This window comes from Equus caballus, chromosome 2 (genome assembly GCF_041296265.1).
Source record: "Equus caballus isolate H_3958 breed thoroughbred chromosome 2, TB-T2T, whole genome shotgun sequence".
Taxonomy (NCBI): Eukaryota; Metazoa; Chordata; class Mammalia; order Perissodactyla; family Equidae; genus Equus; species Equus caballus.
The window spans coordinates 108,989,757-109,008,626 of NC_091685.1; the positions used below are offsets into that span (position 1 = coordinate 108,989,757).

General features: G+C 33.4%; 1 protein-coding gene across 2 annotated transcripts in view; it reads right to left on the minus strand.

Moving 5' to 3' along the window:
• The window catches only part of FAT4 (FAT atypical cadherin 4), a 157,174-nt gene that overhangs the window by 7,058 nt on the left and 131,246 nt on the right, over nucleotides 1-18,870 (minus strand). For both annotated transcript variants that reach the window (XM_070259465.1, XM_070259475.1), the window contains 5 exons: nucleotides 16,123-16,430; nucleotides 10,340-10,425; nucleotides 9,304-9,483; nucleotides 5,049-5,173; nucleotides 2,888-3,105 (listed from right to left, as the gene is read on the minus strand). In XM_070259465.1, the coding sequence (XP_070115566.1) occupies nucleotides 2,888-3,105; nucleotides 5,049-5,173; nucleotides 9,304-9,483; nucleotides 10,340-10,425; nucleotides 16,123-16,430 (917 nt within the window). The remainder of the gene's footprint in view (nucleotides 1-2,887; nucleotides 3,106-5,048; nucleotides 5,174-9,303; nucleotides 9,484-10,339; nucleotides 10,426-16,122; nucleotides 16,431-18,870) is intronic.

Here is an 18,870-nt window from a genome sequence, read left to right on the forward strand (position 1 = left end):
GATAAAAATATAGGTTCCCTTGATGACATTCTTAATGCTTTCCCTCTTCCCGATAATACCGTACCTAACTCTTGTATCCTTCTGACTTTCAAAACATCATGCTAATTTTTGGCTTGGTTTTATTTATTTGTAGTTTTATTTGTTCATTTATTCATTTATTTTTGAATTGATGCAGTTCTGAATCTCATCCCAACTCTGTACAATATATGAAGACTCACTTATAAACAAAAACAAACAAAAAAACTACACACCAAAACAATAGAACTGATTTTGAGTAGAAAGAAAGTCCATCATCTGACATTATGACAGAACTCCAAATATGGAGATACACGGTATGCTACAAAAGAAGAAAGAATTGTGAAACACTTTCAATATAGTGTCAACACAGTTATACCCAAGTATGCTTTCCTTTTGTTTTTCTCTCTGAAATGTTCTCTCTCTCTTTCCTTTTTAATCCAAAGAGATCCTATGTATTTTACATATTCTCCTCTCTCCTCACATTGCTCTTGCTACCCACTCCTGACACTTTCTCCTTGGACTACATGGAATCCCGTTTATCCAACTCTCTTTTTCATTTTCACAAAGTATCTTCTAGCTGTCTTTGTGTGTGTGTGTGACAGAGAGAGAGAGAGAGAGAAACTGACTGATTCAGAGTATGCAAACAATCAGAAAGAGAGAAGGAAACTGTCAGAAAGTGAGCCAAAAGAAAGAAAGAAGAAAACCAGGGGCCTTGGTCACTGATAAGCTAACTGATAAGTAATTCCTAGCCTGTATAAGCAGATCGTATTCCTGTCATCCAAATCACTTGCCTGCTTACAACAGCAACTCTCTTCCTGTCTATTTAGTTCTCCTTCTCTGCTGTTCTGGGGTTTTCTTTTTTAGTCTACTTAGTTTACCTGCCAAGCGCCTTAATCTCTGCAAGGCTGTTTTTCAAAATTTTCATACAAAAGAAATATGCATTTTGGTCTGCATTAGTCATTATTTTTATTCATTAGCATTTACTTTCCCTTCAGTAAAAAAAAAATCTCTTTGTAAATGCTTGCTACCAATGTAACAAAATCTGGAAAAGTTGCATGTGGCTGTCCTGTTGGAAATGCAAGATTGTATGGTGACAAAAATGGATCCTGACATTCAACTTCTTCCTTAAGGAAGAAAAAAATCCTGTCTCTGATTTCTTCAACCATGTTGTATTTTGTATCTCTTGGCTTAAGGAGATAACAGAGAGAACTATTTCATATGTCATTTAAATGGCACGAGAACTTGGAAGCAGCTTAACAGATAACGCACAGACCTCAATGTCAAAGTCTCCCAACATATATAAAAACCTTTTCTTGTAGACTATGAAGGTCTATGGCTTTCTACTTCTTTGCTTTCTTCGCTTCTGATACACTTTTCAATGAAAATCATAAACATCAAATAGTAGCATTATACAATGACTTACGTGCTGTTTTGTATAGCTGCTTCAGTAATTCTGAAACTGGGCTCTTTGTTTCCATAATGGAGGTAAAGCTATAACCTGAAGATATTCTCTTATACTAGATTAGGGCAGAGTTTCTCTAGCTCAGAACTACTGATTGTTCAGGCTGGATAATTCTTTGTTGTGGCGTACGGAGGTTGTTTAACGGCATACCTGACCGATACCCACTAGATGCCAGTAGCATTCCCCCAAATATGACAATAAAGATTGTCTCCAGACATTGCCAACTGTCCCTCGGGGGCAAAATCACTCCCAGTTGGAAATGACTGCATTAGGGGAATTATAATATGAAAATTCTGAAAAGGTTGTTTTTTGTACTACTTATTAAAGATATGTACATGCAACATAAGAGTTGGTTTGATGGAGAGAAATTTTGAGAATAAAGAGGCTGAAACTTAGAGGTGAACATCTGTTTTTATTTTTAGTATTATATGTGAATTAAATCTGGTAAATTTTGATGTATATTGACTTTTTCCTTTAAGATTTTAGTAATTTCAAAATATTGATCTATAGGTGAAAAGAATTCAGGAAATCTAGGTTTATTTTTTAAAAAATTTACCAAAATTCATATAAAAATGATGAGTAGAATTACAATATACAAAGTTACATTAATAGAAAGCTGTCAATATAACTTAACTAAAGAAAATGATGGTAAGGGATGAAGTCTTATTTGTGTCAAAGAAAGTAGAATAATAGTTTTAGAAATTAAGAAAGCTAAGAGCTGATGGGAAATGCATATCTAATGAAATTATTCACCAGTTTAGCATCTCATTTACAGTTGAGGAAAAGAAATATGTAAAAGCCTAATGATAAATCAATCCGTTGTTCTCATGAAATATAATGTCTAAAAATTATTTATTTAGAAATTATTTGGAGAAGTTAGCTATAATTTTACTTACAATAATTCCAAAAATATTTAATTTCACCAGGTTTACCTAGATAGTCAATTGAATATATGCTCCAGAATAAAGCCAGATAATTTCAAAACGTTTTTCCTTATTCTAGGCCAGCCAAATATTATATACATATCAATATTTGGAAAAATTCATGGAGGAAAATATTTTTCCATTTCAAAGACACATTTACTTTGTTTAAAAGTAGGGAAAAAACAACATAAATTCTTCTCTGACAAAATAGATCGCAACAAATTCTTTCTGTGCTCTCCTACCTAGCAGTGGTCTCTACTCTAAACCAAGACAAAAGTGTTTAGAAACCAAACCATTCAGATCTTTGTTACTCTGGCCAAAGCCTGGGGAATAGTTAAGATAGATGACATTGGAATAGTGCCCAGCGTTAGTCGGAACTCTAATGGGTTGTAAAGAAAAGGACAGGAATTATGGGAGACGTGATTTAAACCATGACACAGCAGGCGGTCTAATCAAATGAAGTCACCATTAGCTTTTATCCTACCTTCACAGTGGTGTAATTGCTGCTTTCTTGGATATGGATTAAAATGCCATTCTCGCTTCTTGTCCTGAATTTTACTTCCAGACTGTTCACACCAAAAGGCTCCAACATGGCACCTCGTATGCTCTGTCTTAACAAATATTCCCGCTTCTCATTCTGACTCATGTGATACTCCAAGCGCCCTTTGCCTTCTAATGATAAGGCAGTGTCGGGAGTAACAGCTGAAAGGCAGCAAAGAGAGGGGAAAATGCATGCGTCAATTAGGCATTCTTACAGGGTTTCATAAGTAACAAAAAATTATTAAAAAGGACAATGAAAATATTAAATTTTTGTAATTAATGTCCCTAAATCCTCTTCCTGAAAAAATAATATCCACTTGTAAATTATTGTATAAGTTGATTTCAAATGATTAAATCTATTTCAGAACCATGAAATGCAAAACATTTTATGACAGTCATTAAACATTTGGGAATTATTCATTAAATATTTGATACATGGTATAAATTAGGAATACCTCAAGAGTGACACACCTGTTAAAAATATGCCGTTGGAAAATTTGTTTATAATAAGTTTCTTTGTGTTTCCAAAATTCAGAAATGAGTATATATTTTCATAGTTAAAATGATTTGTGATCTTTACTCTCTGACATGTTAGAAATTTGGTCAAAGAAGTATACAATCAAATATTTATGTTTGTAACTATCTTTATTTAGTAATAATTGTAGAATTTATCATATGTATAATATCATGTATAATTATGTTATCATAGTCTGATAAAATGTTCACACTAGTGAAGTATGGAAGTTTGTTAGAGCGAACGTAGCTAAAGAAAGGAAATAAAGCAAATGGGCTCAGAAGGATTTCAGCATTGAATTGTCCCTTTTAAAAGTACCTTGTATAGTATGTGCGTTATATCTCAATAAAAAGGAAGAAACTCGGGCATTTCTCAAGCTAATGACTCATTTCATACTCCAGATACAACTGAGTTTCTACTTACTAAAAACTCATTACTTAAAAAAAAAAATCATGTGACAATGTGCTTTTTCTATGTTTTTATTTCACCCTAAATAAGCACAATTATACTTTCTGCTACTAAGATCTTTATGATTATGGTATATCCTTAATTTAATCATGAATTTCTATTCATTCTCATATTATAATAGAATTAAATGAATCATTAAAACGTGGTTAGATAACTACAATGATTTAAGTAGTAACCACTTATTTGAGAATGAAGCAATTTCTACAAAAGAAACCCCATTAGGGTTAGTTAGTGAGATGTACAGCGTAAAAGTAGAGAATGCCATGCTCTAACGATGGCCTGAACATCATTGATGTCTTATTAACAATTACACTAGGGTTTAAAACAAATAACTAATAAAAGGATTTACAAACTAATACTTAAAACCAGTTTGAGTAACTACAAATTAAAATTCAAGTATCATCTTTAATTGTCATAAGTTATATTGCCATTGTATGATGTTTTGAGCTCAGTGGTCAGTGATTTCATATTTATACTTTTCTACCAAATACAAAATATTCACCATCAAATATCTGCTAAAGTGAGATAACATTAAGCCAAAGCCTGTATATAGCTCCTGGCCTTGTAAATTACCTAGCATGACTATAGGTAAAACAAAAATAACTAAAAGATATATTTATAAAATGAAAACTAAAGATTTATTTAGTAAATAATTCTGAAATGATGTCACTCTTCCTCAGGTTAAAAAAATGAATTTAGAGCCAGCCCTGATGGACTAGGGGTTGAAGTTCAGTATTCTCACTGCTTGGGTGGCTCAGGTTCTGTTCCCAGGTGCAGAACCACAACACTGGTCTGTCAGGTGCCATGCTGTGGCAGTGGCTCACAGAGAACTACTTCTAGACTTACAACTAGAATATATAATTACGCACCGGGGCTTTGGGGAGTAAAAAAACAAGAGGAAGATTGGCAACAGATGTTAGCACAGGTTGAATCTTGCCCAACAACAACAACAAAATAGAATTTAAAAATGTAACTCTTATTTTACTAATTATTGCCCATTTAATATTTTTAATATTTAGAATGAAAAGATAATTCTTTTGATTCAATTACATATTTAGGTGCACATATTTAAACTTTTCATGGTTATTATAATTTCCAGTGGAAGATGAAACAGCTTGCATACATTTTTCGCAGTACTTCCCAGTCAGTCCTTCTTTGCAATGACACTGCTGCCATGACCAGTAATCCGTACACGTGCCACCATGTTGGCAGGGGCTGTGGGTACAAGCACCTTCTAGTCTAGGGCATCTAAAAGAAATCAGAATAAAAACTCATAAAACACAAAATAAGATGGGGGGGTAATTTGTTAAATTAGATGCAAACTTTTATTAACCTGCCTCGTTTCGTGGACTTAATTTTTTGAAACTCAAGTCACAACTACATTTGGAGCAGCTAAGCAAACTGGGAGTTGTCCTGTAACACATGGCCTGCCTCATTCAGAAAGGAGAAGACTAAACAGAATAACATCTTACACAATAAAGAGAAAGGGGTGATAACTTCTTTAAATTCTTACTTGAGCCAGAATTCTTGGTCAAATAAACACTTTGGTTAAAATGATCTCGGGCCACATGTTTGTTTGAGTGCACATCTCCACCAGACAACTCATGCAACTAATGCTTATTGAATACCCACTCAACACCAGGCATGGAGACTAAATGATGAAAAAAAAATCCATGTGTTCATGGAATATTTGTTTTTCCTTGTTGGGGAGAAAGACAAAAAAATTGGTAAACGTGTAGTATGTTAGAAAGAAGGAAGCTCTATAGGAAAATTAAAACAGAGAGAGAGTTTCGGGAGTTTTGGAGGGTTGCTGGATCTATCGATCAGGCAGTGAAGGAAGGATCCATTTTTGTAAAGACCTAAGCAAAGTGAGAGAGCAAAGTGTATCTGGTAGAAGATCATTCCAGGGAGAGGAAACAGCAAGTGGGACAGCCCTAATGTGAAAGTGAACCTGGTATGTTTGAGGAACACCAAGGGGCCCAAAATGGTTACAGTGGGGTGAGCAAGGAGAAGATAGTGAGCAAGTCAAGGGGGAGGCCAGATCATGGAGGCCTTGTAAGTCAGGATAAGAGCTGACTTGCGTTTTTAAAATGTCATTCTGGTTGCTGGTGGATCAGGTGAGGTACATCAGAAAGAGTGGACACAAAGGTAAGTCTAAAAGTTTTGATTGAGTCCCCTCAGGTGAACTGACTTATCATTACCCGAGACAGAGAAAACTTGGAAGGAGTCCATTTGGGATGAGTCAGGAAGGAAGACCAGAAGTTCAGTTTTAAACTTAAGTTTGAGATATTTGTTAGAATACACGTGGGATATGGAGTAAGTGGTTGGATATGAGAGTCTAAAGTTCAGAGGAGAGGCCAAGTTGAAAATAAGCATTTCAGAGTCACCAGCTTTAGATACAATACTTAAAACTGAGGACTATAAAAAATTATTTAAAGAATGAATATAGATACAAAAGAGAAGAGATCAAGGAGATGAAAAGAAGAGTCAGAGTAGAAAATCTGGAGCGTACCATGTGCTAGTGGACAACCTAACAAAGTATTTTTAGGAGGAGGAGGTGATGAACGGCTCGTAATGTTGCTGAAGTTCAAAATAGATGAGAATTGACTGTTGATTTTAGCAACACAGGTTATTGATCACTTTGAAAAAGAGTAATTTTTCAAAGAAAAGGGAGAGAATTAGGCTGGTAGCTAGAGAGGAAAATGGGATTAATAAAATTTTTTTCAGAGGGCCAGCCCAGTGGCGTAGTGGTCAAGTTGCATGCTACACTTTGGCAGCCCAGGGTTGGTTGGTTTAGATCCTGGGCATGGACATACATACCACTCATCAGCCATGCTGTGGCGGTATCCACAAAATAGAGGAAGATTGGCACAGATGTTAGCTCAGTGACAATCTTCCTCACCAAAAAAAGAAAAGAATAAAAGTTTTTTGGTCTTTTTTTCACTCTAAAAGCCAGATCTTTGATCATCTTTTTGATCCCCACTTCTCTCACTCCACAACACAATGGTTTATTAAACCTCTGGCCAGTGCTGAGGAGCTGAGAATATTGGAAAGAGTTCCCTCACCCTGCCGCCAAGTTAGGTTTTCATCTACGAAATGAGTCCACGAAATACAACAGTAAAAAAATACCCATTACAGCCAATAAAGTTTTTTTTCTAAAATAAAATAACAGCATGAATTGAAATGAGAAAAGAAACACTGTTGAGAAAGCTGGAGTGCTGTTTTTAGAAGGTTTTGAAGGATGGAATCTATTGCAAAAAAAAGGGGGATTGGTTTTTGTGGGAGTGGAAACCGTTCATTCATAATAATAGATAGAAGATATACTAGCGGGTGCACGGGCAGATTGAAGGAGTGAGGTTTTGGGAGTTTTCTCCTGGTTGCTTCAATTTTGTGAGCAAGTCAGGAAGCAAATTCACTCCGTGAGAAAGATGATGCAGGAGACGACGTCTGAGGTCTGTGGAAAGAGGAGCATGATGCAGTCATTGAGGTGGTGGGAAGATGATTAAACTGGTGCAATCTAATACCTTGCCAGGCAAAATGATGAGCGCACCAGAGCTCAGTAATCACGAATGCAGAGACTATGAAGTTCTCAAGAGCAAGGTCCTGCCCTTTCCAGTCATTGGCCTCCAGCACCAGGCTGAGTGTTAGCTCGGGACCCAGCTCTGCTACTCACTGGCTGACCGACCCTGGGCGAGTGTTTTAAACTCTGAGCAACTCAGTTACCTCACCTGTAACATGAAAATGATAGTGTCTGCCTCACAAAATGTTTGTAAAGGTTAAACAGACTAATAAGATTAAATACGAAGAATAATGTAGATACATAGTAAGCTATCAAAAAATGTTAGTCCCTGTGGACACTAGGTAAATCCGAAATGAAAGAATGAAAGTAAATCCTCCAATGTGGGGTCCTTGAAATATTTAGTCTTTTAAATCCTATATTATTCCAACATATACAAAGAAAATAATATCCATCGTATGAAAATAAGAAATGATTAGAAATAAAATCAAACTTATTATGTATAAGATGAAATAAATATTTCCAGGGAAGCTCCAGTCTTAAATTTAGAATCTTTTGTGACAAAGAGTGATGGAAAAATTAGATTAAATATTTTCATTTTAAGAAAATTCTATCTCAATTTACAAATTTTCTGAGATATCATGAAATATATGCTTCATGTGAAGCATAATTTGAGTGAAAATTAATGTACGAATATTCTATTTAAGATGGCATATAAAGAGGCAGCAAATTATCCACATTTATGACAATTATAACCTTTCTGGAAAGTAATTTGGCAAAACACACATGACTTAGATTTCTATGTTTTGAACTAAAAAGATGTTCACAACATATTTTAAAGTGAACAAATTCAGTATTTAAAAGAAATTTGTGTGACCATGGAGAAAGATACACAAGGATGTGCAGATTAAATGATCAACAATGGTTAGCAATGAGAAAGCTGTATTTTTCTGTACTGTGTAATTAATTATAGTGTGACAGTACTATTTTGTAATAAACAATAACAAATAGAAAAATAAAGGCAAATTGCAAATTGTATTAAAATACTTAAGTCACAAATATTAGGAAATGGACACAGCTTTGTCTCTGTAATTTTATTTCTAGAAATCTCAAGCAAGAAAATAACATGAGCAAAGATTTTCGTGAAAATAAATTAATCAAAGGGTTGTTAATATATTAACAAATTTGGAAACAACTAAAGTGTACAACCATAGTTAAAATGGGGCACATCTATCTTATGGAACAATAGGCAGTCATGAAGATGATAATAACCTAACAGTGCTGTCTCTGGGTAGTTAGTTTACAGGCTATTTTAAAATTTTCTGAATTTTCAAAATTTTCAATACGAACAAAAATAATTTTCAAAATAAAATGCATTATTTTTACAAATCTGAAGTAGTTGCTGGGAACCTAACCAATAATCTAATAGGAAAAAAATATGTCCTACAGTTTACAATTTACAATTAATAAAATTATTACTTGTCATTCACGATGTATCCACTTTGGGAAAATGTGTATGTTTACATGTAAAGCTATTTAATTTCAAATAGTTTTCTGTATACGTTATTAATAATATGAATATATTGCTATGTGCCAGGTTCCTTTCTTTGTGATTTTCCTAATTGACTCACATAATCTTCACAAGTCTGTAAGGTAAGGTAAAGCACATACATACATACATGCCTGCATACATATTTTTTCTAAAATTTCACAGCTATAAATAAATATTTAAAATTCAAAGTGATGTAAAAGATTTGGTATTTTTAGGGGTACGGCACAATAATTTCACCTTTTGATGCTCAATTACTGTATACTTTTTGCTTTTTTTTCTTTAAAATAGTAAGAAATAAAATTGCCATACTGATCTAGGATGCCTTGTGCTGCCAAAGCTTGGCTGGGTTCCAAAGGCCTTCCATTGACCGCAAACTCCATTATACACCCGACAAAATCGTGGCTTTCCACGTGTCCTCGCCTCTGAAGGATTGGTTCCAGTGATCTGATACCTCCCACTGTGACTCGATTTGGCTGGACGTCAAGAGTCCTACAGAAGAAAGGAAATAGGAGTATGTTAGTACCAACAGGATAGATTTCAGTAGAATGTTTTAGTTTAAAAAAGGGTGAATATAACTTTTTCTGGCATGTATTATAGCACGGTAAATTTTAATGGAAAACATTACCTATTGATGCATCTCCTCTAAATAGATCCCTAGAGGATGGTTAGGTTGTCAAAGTATGAAAAATAGTAAAACGTATGGAAATGATACTTTCAGTTAGTTAAATGAGATGTATATAACAATGTTGAGTTAGCAAGAGACAGCATACTATAAGCAAGAAGATAAAATGCAGTAATGGCAACTTTAACATTAATGTCAGATTTCACTTTTCCTTTGCTAATGAGAAGATGAGGGATGCCAATAAGTTGATTAATGCAATGGATGATGTGTCACTATTTATTTTTCTATTTCTATTAAAATTACTTATGTTTTAGGTGAGGTGATGCTGTGTTTCACCCTGAAGTGCTACTGAAAAATATCTGTCAATTATTGTCACATACAACTTTCAGAGAATGTGTTTAACGGGGGGGTGGTCCTTACCCTAACCTTGCAGGACCCAGGTCACATGCAACTATTTCAGGAAGCTTCTCAAAGAGTATAGGCTACATTCATCTTCCCTTCTCGAGCTTTATCGTCATCTCTACCACTTCATTTCACACCTTTTTTACACATTTCGTACACTAATTATTAACTTTTTATTTTACAGCATGAAAATCCCTTTGGGGAGGATAAAATATCTTAAAACTTTTATGTAATACCTAATATGAGAAAACTACTTTTACATATGTAATTTCCTTTTTAATGTCAAGTAATAATAAGGATCAAACTAATAATTTTGCTTACCAGTCATCTGAAACTGCCACATTACTGACAGTGCAATATCCTGGTTCTTGGTTCTCAGAACAAGAGTCCACAGTTAAGGAAGCTGCCTATAAAGCAAGAGAAGGAAACATTCACCTTGGGTTCTACTGTCCCTACTGTTCATTTCAGCCAACAGTGCACGGGACTTGTTTCTATGTGAATGTGATTTCAAAATTGCAATAACATTTTTTTTTTTTTTTTTTTTTGAGAAAGATTAGCCCTGAGCTAACATCTGCTGCCAATCCTCCTCTTTTTGCTGAGGAAGACTGGTCCTGAGCTAACATCCGTGCTCATGTTCCTCTACTTTATATGTGGGACGACTACCACAGCATGGCTTGCCAAGTGGTGCCATGTCCACACCAGGGACCCAAACCGGCAAACCCCAGGCCGCCGAGAAGCAGAACGTGCAAACTTAACCACTGCACCACCGGGCCGGCCCCTGCAGTAACATTTTGATTTATTATACTGTAATATAATGCCCTTGACATCTCTTAGGATATTAGACAGTAGTCTTGGACAGCTTCTTGAGGTTACCATCTTAAGACTGTGCATGTTTTTTCTACTCTACAGCTATTCTAACAAAGGAAAATACATTTGATTTCTGATTTGCAAGTCTTATTTCAATAATCTGTCAATACTATTGACAAAAAGATTTTGAAAGTACAGTGTAAATACTATCACAGGAACCTATGAAGATTGTAATACTTCTATTAAAGATAAAATTTGAGATAATGTAAACAAATCATTAGATGCTCTTTTCATATATAATAAAAATCATTATTTATAAATAGCGTATTATAGCAAATCTAAGTATGATCAGAATGTATTATCATATATTTCTATACAGCAGAAATGCTCCCTAATGTTTAAGTCACAACTAACAGTAAATGTTTTTGTATCCTATGGAATGCATACGCCCCTGAGAAAAAAGCCTTCTGTTTAGCAGAACATATGCATACTCCTTTTGATCAATAAAACAGTCATTGAGTCATAGTCACAAGATCCAAGAATATGACAGAAGTCAGTGCTCTCTATATTGGGCACTGGCCACGGAGATGGCTGTGGTCCAGTTTAAGACCAAGGTTGTGGCATATCCATGTCATTCTGTGCTCCTCGATACTGTTGTGATGCCCCTCCTTAGTTCCCCAAACGACAATAAAATTCTACAAAGGACAAAACTTTGCAGATTTTAGTTGGTGAAATTACAAGAATGATATTCACAGTGTGGTGTTTCAGAACATGGCCAGTAAATCACAGGAAGAGACATAACCCCAAATCCAGAAGCACAGGAGGACGGAAGCTTTCTCCCAATGCAGACAATAAAGGATTCTACCTAAATTATTTGAACGCCACAGAACAGGGCTAATTGAACTTTGTCCATTTGTGTAACAGAAACATAAATACTGTGCAAGTATTCATTTATGAGAATGGTTATCATTTGAAGTTAAGTTTAATAAAAGCACAGTAAATGTATGAAACATAAGACAAGGAGGTTAAGCGAGTTGACGAACATTATATCTCACTTACATGCAAAGGTGTCAGGTTTTCTGTCTTCGTGAATCAGGTCACTTTCATTTTGTGTGGGAATGATTAATTTCCTTAATATCCAATTTTTATCAATATTGCATTTAACTTTTAGAGATTGTCCATAAAAATATATACTTAGATAAGAGATTTGTAAAAGAATATCTTAAATACCTCATGTTTCAGAAATAATAAATGGGATCAGTTTACAACTATTGTGCATCAAATATTACTAGCTAGAATATTTTTAAATATTTCTATCAGTTAATTATTATAACACTATAAGCTCCATACAATAAACTCTCATGAGCCATGTAAATTTTTTTCTTGCCACCTTCTCAAGGAAATTATAAATACTAACATTTTTAGGGAACATTTACACTTCCAATTCTATGTCAAGACTTGCATGCCCCATTTAGTTAACTTTTGCAATAGTTCTTTTTTTTCCAGTGCTCTATAAAATTGAGCGACATTCAATCTCAAAAGCATTATTAGGTTTTCATGATAAAATGTATGTTGCTTATGTTGACTATTTGATTTAAGCACTTCCCTTTAATTTATTTCTAAAACAAAATGTTAACACATTTTTTCTGTGTATACTATGTAAAATGGCCACCCATTCTAGAGATTCTTAAAGTTATCACAAACTAGAAAGCATCACAGGGATATTTATGAATGCCTCAACTAGAAAAGAAAACAACTTAGAAAATGGTATCATATTTTAGTCAATCTTAATATTTAATACATTTTGCCTATTTTCTAAAAGATTGATGATACAACTCAAAGAAAGAACATCTGAGGGGAAGTCTCATTTGAATAACAGCTTGTGCAACTTAATCTTCAGCATAAAATGTCCCTTCTTTTATTTGAATTTTTCTACGAGTACTGCTGTGAATTGAGATGTTTCTATCCTGCAATGATTCAAAGCTGAGAAGTTAATGATTTTGCCAGTGTCCAACAATAGCCTTTTGAACTGTAGAAAATGACATTCAAAATCCAGTAAGGGGCCTTATTTTGATGTTTTCTGAAATAAAGAGACGTTTTTCCTCTGACTGAAGTCCTAATGACCAGGGTGTACTTTTCCACATTTGGTATTATTCAAAGCTTGATGGCTGTGGTCACATATTACAAGTGAACTGAAAGAATTTTTCCTCTGTTCCTTTTGGCGTACCTCATAGTACCTCTTTCTTCACTATTCCTCTTGCTCCCAAGCCCTAATTTGACAGAATCAAATGTTCATGAGTTTTAAAGAGACCTTGGAGGTCATCCTATAAAACCATCTGTTCTACATAACAGTTTTAGCAATATGGTTATCTTACATGTGCTTGGAGAATTGGGGTGAGGTGCTACCTACTAGCCCCCATTAGGGTCACCTGTCATTATTAGGAAATTATTATGGCTAATGTAAGCCCCGATATACGTATATAGACAAGACTCCATGTGTTCGTTCTAATTCCGTCAGGTTGCATATGCGTGGGTACATCAATAATCACAAATATTGGAATTTTCTAAATCCATATTCTCCTAGAGCTTTTCCTCTGAGTACACTAGTTTGGTATTATGCTGGTTTAAAAAATCTCAGGCAGGAGTGAATGCAGTAACCTATTACTAAGCTGAAAAATTATTATTTCCAAGATTTGTTTGCTGAATCTATTAAAATTCACTGAAGTTGGAGTGGCTTTTTAGGCACCACTCATAATTTAAGCTTTAATGAAATTAAGTAAAACTTTTTGTTTACTTCAAAAGGCTGTATGGGGCAATGTAGTTGGAAACTCAGGATGACGAACATTTACTAAGCACTATTTAATATCAAATATAGGAAACTTTAGGTATGATTGATATTAATCTTTGCAGTAATACTGAAATGGGGAGATATTATCCCCAATTATAGACCAAATTTTGATTTTCTGCCCAATATCTTCGCAATCAACAAAGCCACCTTGAATTGCTATCAAATCAGGGCTCCAAATGAGTACTTTTCAATAAATATTTTTCATAGATCATTTTTAGAACATAAATGCTCTACATTACAACTATTGTAACTAAATTTTATTCTTGTTCAGGTCTCATTTTCAGAATGTTGGGGGTAATTTTATTAAGTAAACACCTTATAAATTAAATATATCAGAAAAAAGTTAGTTACATAATATTAATACCAAGTTCATAAGGAAATGGAAGACAATGTAAAATTAAAATGATTCATAGATTTGCATTAGTACTTTTGCTGTTTTCTCACCTGTATTCAAATAACATTCGTCTAATAATCTGGTAGGGCCCTGAATGCAACACAACAGATGTGGTGACATCAATGGATCTGAGCAGGTAAACGTAATCTTGTGCTACAATCATTTGCTCATCTTTAGAGCTAATCGCTATTCTTTTTTTTCTCATAATTGGAAATAGTTTGTATTTAAAAAGTTGTTTAAATTTTCTTTAACGTGTTAAATTAAAATAGAGGAGAGAAAAGTCATTGTATAAGATGGATTTAAAGTATTCTTGAAAACAAATGGAGAATTTTGTCCTTTCATAAAGACTGCCTGTTACCCATATTTGTCAGAAAAAATTTAATATTATAATGTAGCTTCTGTCTTATGCCTTTATGAAACTGATAATTATAGAGGACACAAAAATTTTGCTTTTAAAATTAATTATGGAGCACAGAAAAAACTGGTAAGAAACATTTTCAATGTTGTTTCTGAAAGTTGCTCATATGTAGTCCAACAATATAAAGTATTCCCAAAATTTAGTGGCAAAAATATTTTCTCATCAGACAAATATATAATTCCTTTGATCAGTCTCAGAAATATATAACTCACCAAATTTTCTGTATGTTTCCTAGATTGACATAGAGCTCAGAGAAACAAATCTACAGTCATTTAGAGCCCAGGTTTCTTCATTTAAAAAAGTGATTTCAGAGCATTAATTTTGTTCTTTTGGCTAATTTTTCTTTTAACACATGATTTAATACTCTAACCAATTCCATTCCTCTCGTAGGATGAAACAGAAATCTTAAATCATAAATCTTAAATCTTAAATCTTAAATTTTAAATCATAAGAGCAGGGGCCGGCCCCATGACCGAGTGGTTAAGTTCGTGTGCTCTGCTTCAGCAGCCCAGGGTTTCACTGGTTCAGATCCTGGGCATAGACATGGTACCGCTTGTCAGGCCACATTGAGGCGGTGTCCCACATGCCACAACTAGAAGGACTCACAAGTAAAATATACAACTATACACTGGGGGGATTCGGGGAGAAAAAAGAAGAAAAAAAAAAAAAGATTGTCAATGGTTGTTAGCTCAGGTGCTAATATTTAAAAAACAAATCATAACAGCAGTTATGATTTAAAAAGGTTGACATTAAAGTCCAAACATTTTTTGAAATAGCTTTTGCTAGCATTTACTTTTTCAAAAGTCCTTGATAGTTGTTGAAGATGAGAGGAACCACGGAGAGATAGTTGAGAAGATAAATGAATGAATAAATAAATAAAGAAGCCCTTCCACTCCATTAAAGTCCAATGATTTCAAATGTTAACAGGGAAAAGGTTTCATGCATTTCCCTTTATAAAGAAAAATACTAGTATAATGAACACAAGTACTAAATAAATATGTACCATTCTTGTTATAACATGAGAGCCATATAATTAAATGGTATATAATATGGAAATCTTGGATGTTACTGAGTTATAATTCTGAGAATACCTTAGATAGTCAAAAAGCAAAACTTTATCCTAGCACAAGCTCATGTCATAGACCTCACAAATGACAGTGTACTGAGGTGCTGGTGTGATAAGGATTACTGACTACTATATTGAAATATGTGTTAAGTATCATCTTTTATTAGTAATTTATTTGCAGAAAAGTTTTCCCTTCTTATTTTTAAATTCTTTCTTCAGTTAGGGCACAGATACTTGAAACGAAAAGTAGCCATTTTAAGTACAGTTCTGACATAGCCTTAAAAATATATAGGAAATGTATAAAATAGAATGGTTATGCACTAGGATATTTCTTTACTTTGCTCTTTTTATTGTTTTTGAGGCAAGTATTCTTTTGAGATAAGCATAGTTGTCACGAACAAAAGAAAATATTACCTATTTGCCGCTGTAGTTCAGAACAAAATTGGTTAAATAAGGAATAAGGAATAAACATAATTTAATACATTTTGCAGCCAATTCAGGCTTTAATTTGAAGGCCTGACTGACTGCATATATAATAAAACAAAGTTTAATGTGGAATGAAGTGTCTTACCATTCCTGCTCTCCGGGCAATCACAGTGTGAAAATGTCCGTCTGACACCGTCTTCATGGTGGTGAGTTTATATGTACCACTGCCTAAATTATAAGAGAATCTTAGTCTTTCTTCAGCAATTTCAAGGGCCAAAAACTCAGCCCTGTCCCCTGTCTGATTGTCATAATTGTAAAGCAATAAAGCATGACTTTTAATAGTTGCAAATTTGACGTAAATATAGTTGTTATTGGGATCCAAGCTGGGAAATTCCATGTATGATAACTCCTCAAATCCATAACTATTCAACTCGCAATGTTTTCCAAAGACACCTGTAAATGGAAAAAGCAACACACTGACACATCAAATTCCAATGAAGTTTTATTAAATGACTTCGATTAAAATATTTTAAGTGACAATACTAAGTCAGGCTTTTAACAAATTTTTAAAATTATTCTCCAAAGAATACCATCTAAAATTAAATTGAAATAGAACAAACTGATGATCTTTAAAGCATATAAGAAATGATAAACTGATGTAATTGTTTTTCTGTGACCAATTAGGGAACATATCTAAGTACGCCCCATTTCCAAAATTAGAATTAACTGAATGGAGTATACCTGAAGAGATTTCCTTCCTAGAATACTTTCAAAATTAGCTTGTCAATCTTTCTAAAGTTTTAACATGCTGTTATTTTCAACCAAGATATTTTCTTTTTAATATGTAATTCTTAAAAACAATTTTAATTCAATTGAGGATGGTGGGCTTTGTTTTGACTTTAAAAAAAATCTGTCTCTGTACTCATGGTATTTTCATGGGTCACAAAATTAAGGAAGGGAATCATTGCTGTTAGAGAAGGAAATAACTGTCTTAAGTTTTTATCTCTGTCTTGTTTTATGCCCTCTTTGGGTATGATTTATAGCAGGCTACTTTGAAAGAGCTTTCTGTTTTTCTGAAACCCAACATTCCCGCTTGTTTGTGCTGGTTCTTTTTCAAACTTGAAAAATGAGTTTTATTGATGTTACAAGGCTATGCCAAAATTCTTTTCCCACAAATATTAGTAGACTGGAGCAAATGATTGGAAAATTAACCCCTGCCAATACATCATGATTCTTACTAACTTGCAAGGTTTCATTCCTTAATTTTGGCTGCACATTTCTTGTAAATGCCTTAAATTTAGAGTCAGGGAACTGCTCAGCTAGATAGAACCAACACCATCACTTTACAGAATACTAAAAACTTGCCCCAGGTCACAGAACCATGGGAGACAGAGCCAAAATTTGAGGCCAGATCTACCGATTGTCTAGTTGTTCTGACTTCAACACATTTTATGTATCTAGATGTTCTTTAAAGTAAAATGGCCTTGAAGCTGCTATAAAAGATTGTGTCATTTATCTTTTCCTTTTCTGTCAAGGCTGAGATATTATTCTATTATAAATGAGTAAAAAGTACATATAATTTATTTTTAATCATTAACTGAAGTTAAAAAAAGCAAAGAAATTAGAGGAATCATATAAATTATATATATCATATATGTTATATATGGCATACATTTATTTATATATAATATATCAAATATATTATATCTATCATATAATACTTATATTTTTATATAATTTATATTTACATGCAATAAAAATTTTTAATTTATTTATATTAAATATATATTTATATACTATATATACCTTCTTATGTATGCAGAAAGAGTAGCCAAAGTTAAAGAAAAATAAAAGATAAAGCATACAAATGAAATAGATTATTGAAGAAAAATTTGTATTATGTGTTCTCTCAAGTCTCTTCTGATTAAGTTTTGATAAAAATAAGAACATGCATTTAAAAATTGAATATATATAGAAAGTATATAGATAGTGGAAAAAGGTTCTGCATTTTTATTTAAATTACTACTGTTACTTCAAACATGAAAATATTTATGAAATATTTTTTCTTCTGAAGGAGTTCTGTTGTTGTTTCCAGAGAAAGGTAGGTTTTGTCTTTGAAATATAATAAAATTTAATGAGGATTTTAAAACTTCCTTCCAAATGGAATGGCATGAAATAAATCTACATAAAGGTCAAGATAAACTATTAAAATTGCTCTAATAAAGGATATCATGTGTGTCTGTATGTATCTATGTACATATATATGAAGTTATAATTATATAAGCTCTTTTTATGAAGTCTTAGGCACTTTGTTTTTTCTAAAATATAATCTAAAAGAAAAAAGATCTAAAAATCTAAAAAGTTTTTTAAAATCCAAACAACAAATCTTTCACTGATGAGAAAGTAAACAGTGCAAAAGTTTTTTTCCAACTTCAAAATTATAGTTAAGATGTTGCTTTATAGGACGCATGTGTAACTATCTCCAACTATTTGTTTGAGGCATTCCATCCGCCATTTTTATTTGTATGTTTCACCCACATTCAATTTGAAAAGAAAAATACTTTTTCCTTTTAATTCTATGTCTTTGGTCTCAAATCATGTATTGTTGTTTCAAGATCCTTTTGTTCTGTTTTCTTTTATAAATCTTGTGTTGTCAACTGACAATGTCTAAGTTTAAATAACGTTTTTTGTCTTTGCCACTAGAAGGAATGGGGGGAGAAATTTGCACTGCCAACTACATGTGATCTGTCTCTCTTTAATTTAAACCGTTTTTCTAATCTTGTTTCCCTGGAGATCTCTGGAAGGGTGAGGGGAAGGTACACTCGGACCCCAAAACACTTCACCCAGTAGGTGTGACTGTTATATCAGCTACGCTGCAGCAATAATTTGTTTT